The following is a 16,059-nucleotide window of genomic DNA, read 5'->3' on the forward strand; positions in this document are numbered from 1 at the left end:
ATAATAGCACCATTCTTTGAAGATAATGTCAGACAGAACAAAAAAAAAAATTCTGTCACTGATTCACTTTGCAATCTTGGGTAAGTCAATTTACTTTATGGGCCTCAGTTTACTCCTCTGAAGATGATTAGAACAGATAAAAGCCAAATTCTATGAGATACAGATAAGGAAGAGACAGGAATACAAGAGAGAGAGAAAGAATCACCATTGGGAGTCATCAGATATCAGAGTCCCAGAAAGTGATTAAGAAATGAACTTGTGGCTAAGTCAGAAACATATGATATACTTCATACCAAGACAGTTTGGTGGCCCTTGTTAGCTACTATTCCCCTTGTAGATATGGGGAGGACAAAACTAGATTCAGAAACTCATGGACTTATCAGGATTCATCATTATGCTTCAATCAATCAATTGTATGAATATCAGGATCTACAATGTGTTCAGTATTGTGCTAGGTAGCTTTCCCTACATCTTCATTATTAGCAATAAATTAATACTGTCTGAATCAGATATGGTCCCAAACTATTATTGAAGGACTAAGTCAAAAGGAAAGGGAAATTGTGAGGTCCAACCTGGTTGGAAGAAGGCGTAATGGAACAGCAGAACATGCAACTGAGCCTGAATTTGAAATCAAGTCTTCCTAATCACAAGTTTAGCTTTCTCTCTACTTTGCTTAACATTTGTGATATCTGTGTCCAGTACTTTGAACGGTCCTGACCAGTCCACTTTAGGGAAGGGACAAACTCAAGGTCACTACTCATCTTCTTCCTTCAAAATAACTTTTTTAGGAATATGAGTGTTGGTTGATTCCATTTGTGGGGAAGTTCTCTCTTCCCTTCTTAGATCATTAGTATGTCAGGACAGGGCAACACATTTATTTTGAATAAGACAAGGGAAAAAGCCAAGGCTTGGGGAAATGACAACTCCAGGTGGCCACACAGATATTTCACCATCAACCTATACACACACACACACACACACACACACACACACACACACACACACACAGGTACGGGGGGAAGAGATCGAGAAAGGAAGGGAAGGAGGAAAAGGGGGGAGGGAGAGGAAGAGAAAAAAGGGGGAGAGAGGAGAGTAAAATGCTTTTAAAAGTTCCTGGGGAGACAAGTCTAATCCCCCAGATCCACTTAGCCTTTAGAACTTCTGAAGACTTATATAAGTAGTTCACTCACATTGTGGGATTGAGGGATATGAACCCTCAGCTCTAAAAGAGGACTTGACACTTTGAAGAGATAAAACTCAGGTTATTTCAAGGTTTAGGGCTGAACAACAAAGCCATATTTTGTTGGAAACCTTCCCATGTCCTTCTCCAAACCTGGAAGCAATTCTCTTTCAACGTCTCCAGATGTGTAGGAAGGAAATCTGCAAGTCCCATTATGAGACACAGAATGGAGATATATATGAGGGTGGGCCAAACAGTCAGCCTGGAGCTCCTTGTTCACTATTGTCTCTCTTTTAGGTGTGGAGGAAAAATTAGGTTTAGAAGCCCATGAATTTATCAGGGTTCTTTATTATCCATCAGTTGATCAATTGACAGGTATGTGTTTTAAAGTCTGCTGTGTTCAGTACTATACTAGGAGATATCCCTGCTTCATCATTACTGGTAATAAAATAACAAACTTGATTTAGATATGATGTGAAACTGTTTGTGTTAGACCAGAGGCTCTGTACTCCTTGGATCTTAAAAGCCAGGGAAGTACAAAGATGAAAAGGAGAAGTAGTAGAAACACCTAGGACTAGAAGTCCTTTGTCTTGTCTGTATGAGAAATCCCAGTGGCAGCTAGATGTCTCTCATTGAATAAAGTGCTGGACCTGATGTCAGGAAGACTCATCTTAATATTTGTGTGACCCTGGGCAAGTCACTTATCTTTGTTTGTCTCCATTTCCTAATTTGTAAAATCAGTTGTAGAAAACCATTGCAGTATCCTTGCCAAGAAAACCCCAAATGGAGTCACAAAGAGTCAGATACAAATGAATGATTAAACAACCAGAAGAAAAGAAAATTTTCCTATAAAAAAAGAGATTGAACCATACACCTTCTTCTTGATGAGGAACAGGAAAATAAGTAGTGGTGACACCTATGGGAAAGGTATCTTTTTAGTATGGTGATAATAATTTCAAAACTGAAAATATCCCCAACAATATAGGGAAGCTTCATCTATTGTGGTCACAATAGGTCCCTGCAATGCCAGAAAAAGGAGTTTATATATATATATATATATATATATATATATATATATATATATATATATGTATATGCTGATCTTTTCATTGCAAAAAAAAATTGTCTCTCTCAGCTTCATCTTAGACTGAAATCTCTATGAGGGAAGGGGCTGGATTGCCTATATTCTGTGCCATCTTAGTTCTCTTATTAAGGAGCAATGAGCCCAGTCATGAAATCAATCAGTTCCTGAAACCACACTTAGAAACTGATTGGCAAAGATGAAAAGGATAGTTACTGAGCATCAAATTGTATATAGATTAACTGTTCTATCTCACCTTCTATGGGGACTGCAGATAAAGATCCCAAGCATAAATCATTAACACATCATAGCTCATGCATCACTCAGCACTCAGTCATTTATTTTATTCATCCATTCATACCAAAAAGAAAAAAGTTCATTAAATCCCTTCTATACATAGACACTGGGGGACACACAAAAGTATAAGACATAGATCCTATCCTTAAAAAGTCTGGGGGCAGCTAGGTGGCGTAGTGGATAAAGCACCGGCCTTGGAGTCAGGAGTCCCTGGGTTCAAATCCGGTCTCAGACACTTAATAATTACCTAGCTGTGTGGCCTTGGGCAAGCCACTTAACCCCATTTGCCTTGCAAAAAAAAAGTCTGTAAGCCAGAAATAAGGTAAACAAAATAGATTGTGATGAAATTTCTCATCTGTCAAATATAAGGAATCTATAGATAGAGACTGAGACCACCAATGGTCGCTGAGATTTCTTCCAGTCAACTCTAAATCTATGATCCTAGGAGCAGGAACTATATCTCCTGCATCTTCTGTACAGAATAAATAAATGCTCATAAAAGACAAGTAACCAAAAAAAATCTACCTATTATTTAAGACCCAATTCAAGCTCTATTTACTTCATGAACCCTTCCCTCCTTGGCCATCCTGATCTCCTGGAATATTTGCATCACTAATCACACATAATCTTCTGCATACTATTCATGTATGTATGTAACTATTTTGCATTGTTCTTTACTTGTTTCATGTTTGTTTAGTACATCACTCCCTCTCCCCTCAATACGAATTCCTTAATGTGAAGGACTTTGACTAGTGTACGAGGAGTACAATGCAATGGATAGGGGACTTAAGATTCAGGAAGAGCAGAGTATAAATGTGATAGCAAATATTTACTAACGATGTGATTTTGGGCAAATCACTTAACCTCACTCAGTCTCAGTTTCCTTATATGCAAAAATGGGAATAATAATAACATCTAGCTCCCAGGATTGTTCCTTAAAGTGTTCACAAAACTGTCTGGACTTCTGCCTTATACTATATCACTTTCTTTATCTATTAGTTCTCTTTCTTCCCAACACCATCCCCATAGGTTGTAAAGAGGCTTGAGAGTAGGGTCTGAATCATGCCTGTTCCAGCTGAAGCTTTGCTTGGTCTGAACTGTCAGATGCTCTTCCCAGGTTAAGCTGATAGCCAAAAGTCTCTTCATCATGATCTTTTCAACTCAGTCTCTGATTAGAGGACTAGTGGGCGCAATACTAAATGCATCCCTTCCTTATATTAGGCAGAATCTCACCTTTGTAGATTCTTCTACTTTCCATTTGTAACTCTGACTAATCTGACCTCAACAAAAGATGCCCCCTAGCCACACCCCCCATTTCTTCCTTCTATGTACTGTTCTCCTCCATTAGATTTTAAGCAACTTGAGGGATTTCTGAATTCTCAGTTCTTAGCCCAGACATGGTAGGCATTTAATATATGTGTATTGTTTGATTTATTTATTGAGCCATTCCCAATTGGCAACAAATCTGCATTAATCCTCATTTATTCAATCTTAGCATATTTTTCAAAAGCATGGAAGTTGGGGAATCATGGAAGTAAGGCAGGAAGAAAACAAGTCTGGATAAAAGCTTCCAACTGCCTTTCACCAGGAGTATTGCAATGGAAAAGCAAAATTTAGAAACATATATACTTAACTTCCTTTTCCATTGCCTATTTGTTTTGCCTCTGGACAAGGATATTCCATCTCTGAAGCAAAGTAGTACAGAGCCATCAATCAGAAACTGCCACCCCCCAAAAAAAATCCTTTAGAAAAGCAAGTAAAGACACACACAAGCACACACACGAACATGCATACACTCATTTAACATGTTGGTTGGAGACAGTGCTGACTTAATGTCTTCTCTACTTTCAAAACATTTCTAGAGCTAGATAATTCTTTTTTTTCTATTTAACCACTCTCAGATATGTGATATATATATATGTATATATATATATACATATATATATATACTTTTGTTGTACCATCATGAAAACTAGTAAATGCAAGAGTTTTTCAAATGTGTCTGTTCCTGCTTCTTCTCAGACCATCCCCTCACTATCTCTCCCTCCAACTTCTATGCCTTCCATTCCACTCTTCTTATCTATCACCATCTCACTCAAGTCTCTGAAGCTTTCTCAGACTTCCTTGGGCCTTCAATGATAGAACTTCCTTCTCTAACTCCAAGAGCTTTTATTAGTTGTATTATTTTTTATGCTGAACTTATTTTGGGATCTCTAGAGAGAAATTTAGTGTTTAGTACAATACTCAACTGAATTTTTCCTCAAAAACTGAGGAAAATAAGGCCTAGAAAAGAAAATGTAGACCCAGGATTTGACCTGAAGTCTTCTCATTTCAATGTGGTTCTATTCTGCATTTTCTATACATACATGCATACATATATACAGATGAGAGGGTCGATGTGGAAAAGTGAATGGAGAGTTGGTCTTGGAGCCAGGACATGACCTGGGTTTGAGTTCTGCTTCCTATATCTCAGCCCTTTGTTCATATTGGCCACTTAAATGAATTTTTCCCCCCCTTTAATTAGAAATATTCATAATTCAGAATGTAGATTAATGGTCATTTCTTCCACTAGAGAAAATATGCATAGAAAAAAGTAGAGATAGAGGGAAAAAAAGAATATACATACAATAGTAACTAATGATTTATTTATTGATTGATCCATCCATCAATGAGACCTAAATTCAACTTCAGTCTCAGATGCTAAATATAGCCCAGGGCAAATTGCTTGACCTTGTTTGCCTCAATTTCCTCATCTGTAAAATGAACTGGAGAAGGAAATGGAAAACCACTTAAGTATCTCTGCCAGGAAAACTTCAACTGGACTCACAAAGAGTTGACATGACTGAAATGACAACATCAAAAAGTAGATACAAAATGTGTGATATTCTAACAAAAGTTGTTAGTAATGACAAGAGAAGAACTGAAGGTAATGACTAACAAAAGTTGAACACATGTGCTTGGCATGGGGGAAGAGGGGAGTCCTGCATTAGTGACTCTTTGGGTAGGGAATTCCTAGTAAGGAAATTCCGACCAATGCAGTCTTAGAGAACATACTCTGATTCTGAAGGATCCCAAGCATTTGAGAATTCTTTCAACTAAAACATATTACAACTCATGGACACTGCTTGTCCTTTATAATTCCTATCTGTTTTCTCATAAATTCACCTTAGGGCACCTGCTCACTATCCTGGAACCCCATCCTTGATTCCTCCTGATATCATAAGGTTATCAGTTACCTGTTAAGATCCTGGTCCTCATAAAACCAAGAGAACACATTAATAAATAAAAATTCTGAAATCTATCAAAATTGCTCATGGAGCTGAGTATCAAAGTATGTTAAACTCACAGGAGGAAGTCAAGTGGTCCTGTGAAAAGAAGACTAGATTTAAAGTCAGGCCACTTCGGTTTAAATTTTGACTCTGACCTGTGTGCCCTTCAGCAAATCATGATCCTTCTGAACATCAGTTTTCTGATCTACAAAAAGAGAGAGCAGGCCTTGATGTTTTCTGAGGCCTCTAGTTCTAAATCTTTGGTCTACAAGTATAAAACCTTAAAATTTAGATGCACGAATTTGGATAATACAGCAGATACAATTTAAAGTGCCGTCCTCCCATTTATTAATCAATTCTAAATAGCTTCTTAGGGAATTGTCCTTAGAATTTATTTCCTTATCTGAGCTCCCAGGCAGATTATAATGAAACTAGATTGAAGGGGAAGGAAGGGACAGATATCTATCATTATTAATTTTTGGAAAATGTATCTATTGTCTTTGAAAACTATAAGTGAAAAGGTAACCAACTAGATTTGAGCTCTAGGAGGAATCTAGTTAGATGCCCAGGAACAAGAGTGTAATTCCAAAAATCACATTTGAAGCAATATCAGTCCCAAATGGAGTAATCTTAAGATGCAGAAACTCAATTCTGTGAAATATTCTGGGCAGTTGTCTCCAACTCTAACATTCCAAAAGTTTTGCTTCATTCACAAGAACATTCTAGATCAGTAGGCATGGAATTTATCCTGATTTAATTCTCCCATCAGACTTCTCACTTAAATACCTCCTTCTTTTCCATTCTACTTACTATAAGGGCACTGATGGAGTTTAAAGGCAAGGAGAGGAGATGTCAAAGCAAAAAATGAGAAAGAGGAGGAGGGGGAAGTTTAAGCTCTTAAAACGTTCACTTTCTGGGGACAGGTTCTCTTTGAGAACAGAGATAACAGGGCTGAGGGAAAGCAAGGAGGAAAGCAAGTAACAACCTGTCCCTGCCACATCTCTGGAGGTGACTCAGGGTCAACAGAACAAACCACCTCAAAGCCTAGCTTCAGGCTGGAAGCATTTAGGCTGGGACTGGAGTCAGCCTGGGAAGGGCTACTAGACACCTCAATATTAAAGGGAGGGAAGCAAAGGTAGAAAATGAAGAACACAACAGTTTTTCTTTTGTTTTCCTGTCCAGGGGGAGAAATAAGAACTGTGGCCATCTCAGCATGAAATGGGGCTAAAAACCTGCTTAATTGTCAATTAACCAAGAGCCAAAGGCAGCTCTTCTCAGAGGGTTTGAGTTAGGAGCCTCGGATTTACAAACTAGGCCATGGGAGAGCAACTTTGCTAGTTCCCTCCTGTTGCTACAGGAGGGAAGAGGCAAGCACCTCACTCTATGACCCCAACAACATTCAAGAGGGACGTGCTGGCCTGTCGCTCAGAGCAATCAGAAAACCAACCTTTGACATGAAACAACAGGCAGATAATAAGACCCAGGCTGACGACAAATGAGATGCCATTTAATTTGCTGTGCAATGTTCATGTAATTAGATACATTTGGTACAGACAAGAAAGAAGATAGCTAAAATATGGGCTTGATAAATTGGGGCTCCATCAAGCTCTGATCACATTAATCATAAAGGCAAAGCTCACTAACTCCATTTTTTTCCCTGAGAATTTCCATTTTTTTAGGAGTGTGTGTGTGTGGGGGGGGGGGGTACATTTTCTTTTACCTAAAGCAGGTACTGTCAGGTATCATCAAACACTTGTGTCTCCATTCTTTTAAAGTGGAGAGGTTCATTTCTTTGGTGTGGTAAACCAATGTGGTGACTCCTTGTTCCAATACAGGTTATCTATAGCACATAGTTTTAGAGAACTGTCTAAAGTACTAAGAGGTTCATGGGGTCCTAGATTTAAAGACAAAAGGGGTCTTAAAGATCATTTAGTTCAACCCCTCATTTTGCAGTGGAGAAAACTGAATCCTAAACAAATTAAACTTGTTAAAAGTCACTCAGGAAATAACTGGCAGGGCCAGGATTTGAACTATGGATGAATTATGATAAAAATAACCAAAATCAACATTAATATTTTGCATATCTGTAGCTGCTATGTGTAAAAAAAAAAGGTATTTTCCACATTGCTTTAAAATCAGTTTTCTAGTGGAGACCTATAAACTTTCCTCATTTAAGAAAAATGAGACCAAGAAAGGCTAAGCAGATAGGTGATAGCAACAATTCATTAAAAAGGCATGCACTGTAATTAGGGCCCTAAAGATTCTATAAGGCAACATTTTCCAGCATGTCATTCTTCTGCAAAATTAAAGTTTCAGGGGGCAGTTAGGTGGCACAGTGGATAGCCCTGGAATCCAGAAGACCTGAGTTCAAATCTGGTCTCAGACACTTAATAATTGTCTAGCTTGTGTAACCTTGGGCAAGTCACTTAACCCCATTGCCTTAAATAAATAATTTTTTTTAAGAAATCAAAGTTTCATAACAAAATGGCTTCCCTTTTGCATCTTGGAGCCTAAATAAGATGGTCTGCCACAAGTAGTTTTGAGATTGGTGCTGCATTTTGAAGAAAGCAAGGCACATAATATATTTCAATCCAACAAGTATTATTTGAATAATAACTTTTTGTAGGTGCTGGTCTAGGCAGTGGAGAATATAAAGATGAAAAAATAAATAATATAAAGCTTACCATCAAGTAGGCTTACAATTAACAGGGAGGTTAAAATATATATACACAAAATTACTAATATATAAGGCAAAATGCCAGCATGCATTAGATTCAGAAAGAATGTTGTAAGAAATCCGAGCAGAGAGGTAATTTCCAGTGTACATTAGGGTAAGTTTCATAGAGAAAATAGAACTGGAGATGGGCCTTGGAGGAGTAGAGCAATTCCAATAGACCAAAAGTCTAGAATCCCAGAATATTGGAGCTAGACAGCACTTTTCAAATCATTTAGTTAGGCTCTTTTATGTGACTGAAGTAGATAGAGAGGAAGTGATTTTTCCAAGGTCACTGACCTGGATAAGCTCAATCTTTTAAGTAGAGTTCACTTTCTATCCCACCATGATGTTTGGTTCCCACCATGATGTTTGGTCCTTCTTTCTCAAAGAAGACCAAGATATCAAGGGAGGTTATGACATGACAAGCACATGAACTGGATTTGAGTGAGGGGGTGCTATGCTACATCACCAGTTTCACTTTTTCCTCCAGAGCCATCTGGGTTCAGTGACCAGATAAGCAATAGGATGACTGGAGATGGCCTTGGTAAGGATAAGGTTCAGGACACAAGTGAGAAATAGCAAGAGCATGAACTAAGGCAGGGGTGGAGAACCTTTGTACTGCCAAGGGCCATTTGGATATTTATAATATCATTCATAGCGATATTTGGTCAAACATTTAATTAATTCACCCCTAAAAAGCTCCTAGATTTATTGAATTTTAAGTCCTATCTGCAATTGCCTTGGCAATAGCAGACCAATTATGACAAGTGGGGCAGAGTTTCCCCACCCTGGGGCTAGGGTATCAGCCATGGAAATAGAAAGTGAAGGATATATAAGGTAGGATCATCAGATCAGAAGGTATTTCTGAGATGATTTGTGAGAATAGTATTTCTAGAGGGCTCAGGTGCCTGAAATATCAACACTAAGTTGATTCTTGGATCTGATTGAACAGTTATCTCTTTACTAAGTCAATCACTGTTGGAAATTTCATTAAGCCAATATCTTGTTAGATGAGTCCTTGTTTATAACCTTCTGGGAAATCATCTCTGGAATTTCCCTTCACATTTCCCCAAACTGTGATGCCAGTATTATAAATTATTCCGTTTCATAGACACTGTGGTTAGTCAAACCTGTCTTATATATTATTCATCAATGCCATTCCATTTCCCAACTCCATACCTTTGCATTGGCTATTCCCCCTCCCTATAACTCATTCCCTTCTCCCCAATGCCTCTTGAGAATTCAAGTTTTGTTCAAGATTCAGTTCAGCCACCACTTCCTACATAAAGCCTTTCCTGATCCCCTCTGTTACATCACAACTTGCTTGTACCTTTCCCTCAAAATTGAATTCAATTTTGCATTTCCCTGAACTAGACTGTAAGTTCCTTGAAAGCAGGATTGTTTTGTTATCTTTAGATCCCTATCCCCTAGCACTGTGCCCAATCACAAAATGCTAAGGCATTTAGAGGGCGGTACATTGTTGGACTTAAAATGAGGAAGACATGTTCAAATACAGCCTCAGACCTGCATAACTCTGGGAAAATCACTTATGCAAAGTCCTTCATCTTCAATTTTCTCATCTGTAAAAAGGGAATAATAATATCACTTACTAGCCATGGTTGTTGTAAGGAGAAAATGAGAAATCATCTGTAAAAGTGCTTTGCAAATCATAAAGCCCTATAGAAATGCTAGCTATTCTTATTATTGCTAGAAGATTGCTATGAATAGGATAGTGTCCCTAAACAATAACTAATGGTGTATGAAAGAGGTCTTGTCCTTAGTTTTTGTTGTTATAGGTCTGGGGGAAAATAACAGGGGTTTCTAGACTGTGACTCCATGAAACTGAGTGGAACAGAAGGAGGTGACTCTTAGCTGGTGCTAAAAAAAAGACCTAAGATCCATATAAAATCAGTCCATAAACCTCCCCATTATACCCAAGGTCCTCTCCTGCTTTCCACATACCCTTAAGCCTGAATGTTGCCCTGTTCTGACTTCTTTTCCTCTTCAAGTATTCCCCTGATACTCATTTTCATAAGGTTTCACCAGCTTAAGGTTGATTGGTGGTAGCCACCAAGTGCTTAGCACTCAGAGAATTTGCAATTCACTCACATTGAAAGACTTAGTTCATCTCCTTCCATGTCTTAGGCGATCAGAGCAGTTAGGCTAACCACACTCTTGTACTGAAGACCCCTCTACATTTGGTTCAGAACTCAACCTTTCCTATTAGGCAAAGGTCAGGCTTAAAGTGATTCAAATAATAAGCCTTTATGCTTCCACAGTAGGATTTCCAAAAATAACTTTTCATTATCTTGTTTGATCTTAACAACACCCTTGGGTTCACCCTTGTGAATTTGGCACTAGTATGCTCCTCTCATAGACACTAGATGGTGCAGTGCATAGAGCACCAGACCTGGAGTCAGGAAAACCTGAGTTCAAATCCGGCTTAGATACTTACTAGCTGTATGAGCACGAACAAGTCACTTAACCCTGTTTGCCTCAGTTTTCTCATCTATTAAAAGAGCTAGAGGAGATGACAAACTATTCCAGTCTTTACCAAGGAAACTCCAAATGAGATCCAGTCAGAAATGATTCAACAAGTCTTTCTCATGAAAATAACGACACTTGAATGCAGAAAGGTTAAGTGTTTTGCCTAGGAACTCACAGACTGTTGTAGTATGAACTGAGTTTTCCAGATTCTCAGACTTATGCTCATTCCCCTAGACAATGCCATTATGAATAACACATATGTTTAAAGTTAAGATTCACTAATAGTTTGTTGAATCTATGACAAAGTCTATGTTTTTACTCTAATGATTTATTTAATTGGGACTCATTAAAGATGCTTAGCATATCAAAATGGTGGCCAAAGTAATACTCATTCAGGATTTTGGTCTTTTGTTTTCAAAATTCATTGTTCAGTTTTGAAATATACTCATGAATTGCCCAGGTTGCCCCCATATTCAGGTCTAGTGATGGCCGTTTGCCAATTGCTGAACTTTAAGTGTAACTCACAACCCACAAAGATTTCTCTCTTCTCATAACTCTTAGAGCATAAATATTATTTCTTTCTTCTTAAGCTCTGGGACAGCAAGTCCTATGTTGTCAATTGTCCACTAAACTAGAAAAATATTGTGTCTATATGTTGGAGTTCTACAAAGCCAAACTTAAGGGGCATATCTAAAATCAGCACCACAGGTATAGTCAGCAAAGGATTTCTCTAAAGCAAAACCAAAGCAAACCAAACACCTCCCTCTACACCCAGATGAGGGCCTCCTGTTACAGCTCTCAGGCTAGAATCCCCAATAAATGCAATCTTGCAGAATCCTGCTTAGTTGGCATGCCAAATCTGCAGAGATGATCACTTAATTACCATGTCCTTGCAGCTGATAAACCCCAACTGAGCTTTTCAAAACCGTGGGAGCTAAGAAGGGTTTAATAGACTGACTCAAAGGTCCACCCTGAAACAAAATGAATTGAGCTCACTTAACAGCCTGAGATTTTCCAGTCTTCCTGAATTAACAACTCTTGGCTAGTACTACTTTTCCTAACCATGAAAATCCTTTAGCTTCCCAGGCAGAGTGAAATGAGACCTTCAGCTAGAAAGTATCAGTAGATGGAGCATTGGGCTAGGAGTCAAGAAGATCTGAGTTCAAGTCCAGTCTCAGACACAAACTGTACGGATAAGCTGCTGAACCTGTTTGTTACAGTTTCTACAACTGAAAAATGGGTGTTACCCCTACACCTGTCTTTCAGGATTGGGTTGTTGTGGGATAAAATTAAATATTTTTAAAATGCTTAGCACAATGCCTAATAGGCCACATATATGTGTGTGTATGTATATGTATGTATGTATGTATGTATAGCTAGTGACTTGTTCCACTATGGCATTGAACTCCATCCCCAACTGAAGACAAGATTGGTCTTCATATGTTCACCTTTCCTTGGGAGGTAAATCCAGACAGATATATATATATATATACATATATATATATGTATATATATACATTTATGTATATATGAGCTAGCTTCTCTACAGGCATTTTATGTTTTCTAGCAAAACCTTCATAAAGTAAAGAGAGACATTTAGGTTAACCTGCTTTGAAAAGGAATGAGTATTTCCACTGCAACTTTTTGTGAGTAGTAGTCCAACACAGTGACAGGAAGGGTCAGAATCTCTGAGTAAAGAAGGAGATAATAGAAATAGGATTTGAAAACTTTAAGCAAGTAGGGCAGATAGCCAAGGTTAGAGAATTTGCCTAGAACAATTATATCCCTTTTCACCTATGGTTATAAAAGTAGACTAGAGTAATAACATTGCCAATATATAAAACTTCACATGGTTCTGGTTAGAGAAATCTCACACCTAAAGCATTCCCATTTTACAGATGGGGAGTAATAGCACTGAACTTTCTAGTGCCTAGGATAAAAAACATAAGGAAGTTAAGAGACATTACAAGTTGTTGATTCATAAGAAGGCTGTTTGCTTCTCAAAAATTCAGAATACTACAAACACATACACCCACACATATTTATAATACCATTTCCAAAAGGCCAACAGCAGATAGAGACAAATACTTGTTTAAAATTGTTAACTCTATTTTCTCTCAAAGATAACAGGGAGGGAAGTTGCCAAAGTCTGCCAACTCTGTCTCAATTCAGGAAACTTTAATGACAGTATAAAGAGAGAGATGGAGAGAACACACTGAAAATACAGGGTGGGGAGGTTGGGGCAGGGGGGGGGGGGGAGACAAGTCACCCATAGGGAAGATGCAAGACTTACCCATGAATAGCATGGATAGAGTGAGGTTCGTAATGATATCTTCCTTCCTGATGTCGCATGTCAATCGGTAAGGGAGCGTGGAACGCTGGAAGTAGGTGTTGTGGCACTGTGGAAGGGGAGGGGGGAAAGAGGAAAAGAAAAAAAAAAGGAACTTCAAAAACTCTTTTTTTCCCCCTTCCCTTTTAAAGCAATTTTCAAAGGGACTTAAAACTCCTTGAATTTCAGAGCAAGTGCAATATAGGACAAGGGGGCTTCAGGATCCCGGTGCTATCATATACCAGAGAAGTGGAATAAATAAATAATCAAAGACATCCCGAGAAATCCTACATCTTCAACATAAAAGATCTCCAACCATGTTTCTGACAAAGACAAGCAGCTAAGCGCTCTTTGAACTTGGAGAGATTATAGGAAGTACCATGGAACACTAGACTGCCAACGCAAATCAGAGCTGACAGATTCCCATTTCTGGGGACCTCCAACCCAAGCTGGCCTTGGCTGGAAGCAGCTTCAGCAGCACCCTTCTCCAGCATCCGTACACAGTAGAACGATTAGGCTGGAAATATTTACCTAAGACCATCTGTAATATCAAGCCGCTCACACATAAATGGCATACCCATTAGCAGCCGCCAAAAAAAACGTCTGTGGCTTGGCTTCTGAGAAAGACTCCTAAATTGCTCCTGCTTGTCAGCATTCGCAGCTCTATTTCTTATTCATCTGAGGAGCTCTCTTCATCTTTGATGGAGAGATAAAGTGGTCTCCAAAGGCCCAGGACACCTACGTTGACTTATGAATTCTGTGAGTTTTAATATTTATTACTGACCCAACATGAGGTGCTGGGAACCTGTTGGAGGAAAATGCTAACAGGCTAAGGTGATATTCCAAAGGTTATTCTCTCGAGTGCTTATCTTTGCCCTCACCTTTCCTTCTAATCATCAGGATTATTTGAGAATACCCTTTGCTAAAAAGAAAGATGCCCCCTTTTGTGTCTTTTAATATGAGAAAGGCATTTGAAAAATAGTGAGAAATTTTGTTGTTTTGTTATTTTAAACAGATGGGAGACTACATCTATAGTCAAAATAAAACCTCACTAAATCTGTGGAAAGAACATTGGATTAGCAGACTGTAGTAATCTAATTTTTTCAATCTTTAGCCAATGAAGTCCTCAGTTTCCTCATTAGTAAAAAATGATAGGGTTGAAATAGGTCAGGAATCCTTAACCTTGGGTTCAGTGGAGATCTGCAAATATCATCTTTATTTTCACTAAACTCTAAATGAAAGTTAGATTTCTTTTAATTGTGAATTTAAACAAAAACATTATTCTGGGAAGGGATCCACAGTTTTTAACAGACAAGCAAAGAGGCCCAGCATAGACATAGACACAGATCTACACAACACACAAATGCTAAAAACTCTGGACTAGAGAGTTTCTAAAGTCTCATCCTGTGCTTATGATTTACTGGAGTAGTTTGTCATTTCCTTCTCCAGCTCATTTTATAGATGAGGAACTGAGGTGCCAAGATTAAGTGATTTACTCAGGGTCGTACTGTTAGTAAGTGTCTGAGGCTCTATCCACTGCATCTACTGGTATCAATAAGTAACTGGCACCCAAATCAGAGGGCAGAAATAAGGGGCAGGGGGCAACTAGCTGATGCAGTGGAGAGAGCACCAGCCCTGGAGTCAGGAGTACCTGAGTTCAAATCTGACCACAGACACTTAATAATTACCTAGCTGTGTGGCCTTGGGCAAGCCACTTAACCCCATCCCCTTGCAAAAACCAAGAGAGAGAGAGAGAGAGAGAGAGAGAGAGAGAGAGAGAGAGAGAAAGAAAGAAAGAAAGAAAGAAAGAAAGAAAGAAAGAAAGAAAGAAAGAAAGAAAGAAAGAGGAAGAGCCTAGATTAAAAAACAAAACACAAAGTTGGCCAAACCTGAAGCCCACAAATCTCAAATGCAAACAACCAGTACATAGAGTACAACAAAAGGAAGCTGAAGGATGTTATATATCATTTCACTTTTTTCATCCTCAGGAAGATTAAACAATCTCAAAGATATCTATTCCAGTTCTAACAATCCTGTGGTCATTGTTCTTCCTCTCAAGACCCTCCAACCAAGGCGTTAGTATCAATGGTGTTGGCATCCACTGGTCTGTCCTAAATTGTCCACAGGACATTTGCAACCAGTTTGAAAGGACATTGTTACCTCTGGAGGAGGCAGGAGGGACAGGGTTTGGTAAGTCATAGCTTTCTTTGAGAGGGTTTATTCCTTAGGTCCTGTTTTAGGCTGCAACCCTAATCCTTTATCCCTCCTTCACAAGATCATTAAAATCCAAACAAAACAAAGTCAATGAGAGAGTTTGGAGGTATGTTTCCTATTCCTTCCCTAAAAGGTGAGTCAGTTTTTCCACAAATCATCTTTTCACCCAGGGTTTGTCAGCAGCTCTTGTTGACATAACACACACATTCCCCCCCCCCCTTTTTTTCCGTTGCATTTTACTATAATTGGAGATTTAGAAAAGCTGCGTTTTCAGTTGCAGGAACATCTTTAGTCCTTTGCTAAGACTTGTTCTTAACCACCTGTCCACATTCCACTGGTTGGCAGGCAGGCATCCCAAACAGAAACTACAATCCTTTCAGCCTTTTGCCATCTGAACAACAACAACAAAAAAATCTGTTTTTGCTGTCCGCCTTTTGGAGGGACTCTGAAGCTTAGGCCATTTCCCGTGGGCAATCTAGGCTTCTT

General features: G+C 38.7%; 1 protein-coding gene across 1 annotated transcript in view; it reads right to left on the reverse strand.

The window, feature by feature from the left end:
- The window catches only part of LOC141507380 (zinc finger protein GLI2-like), a 125,615-nt gene extending 111,728 nt beyond the window's left edge, over positions 1-13,887 (reverse strand). The window contains exon 1 of the mRNA XM_074214972.1: positions 13,324-13,887. Within this exon, the coding sequence (XP_074071073.1) occupies positions 13,324-13,382 (59 nt within the window). The 5' untranslated portion in view covers positions 13,383-13,887. The remainder of the gene's footprint in view (positions 1-13,323) is intronic.
- Between the last annotated feature and the right edge of the window lie 2,172 nt (positions 13,888-16,059).

The sequence above is a fragment of the Macrotis lagotis genome, chromosome 1 (genome assembly GCF_037893015.1).
Source record: "Macrotis lagotis isolate mMagLag1 chromosome 1, bilby.v1.9.chrom.fasta, whole genome shotgun sequence".
NCBI lineage: Eukaryota > Metazoa > Chordata > Mammalia > Peramelemorphia > Peramelidae > Macrotis > Macrotis lagotis.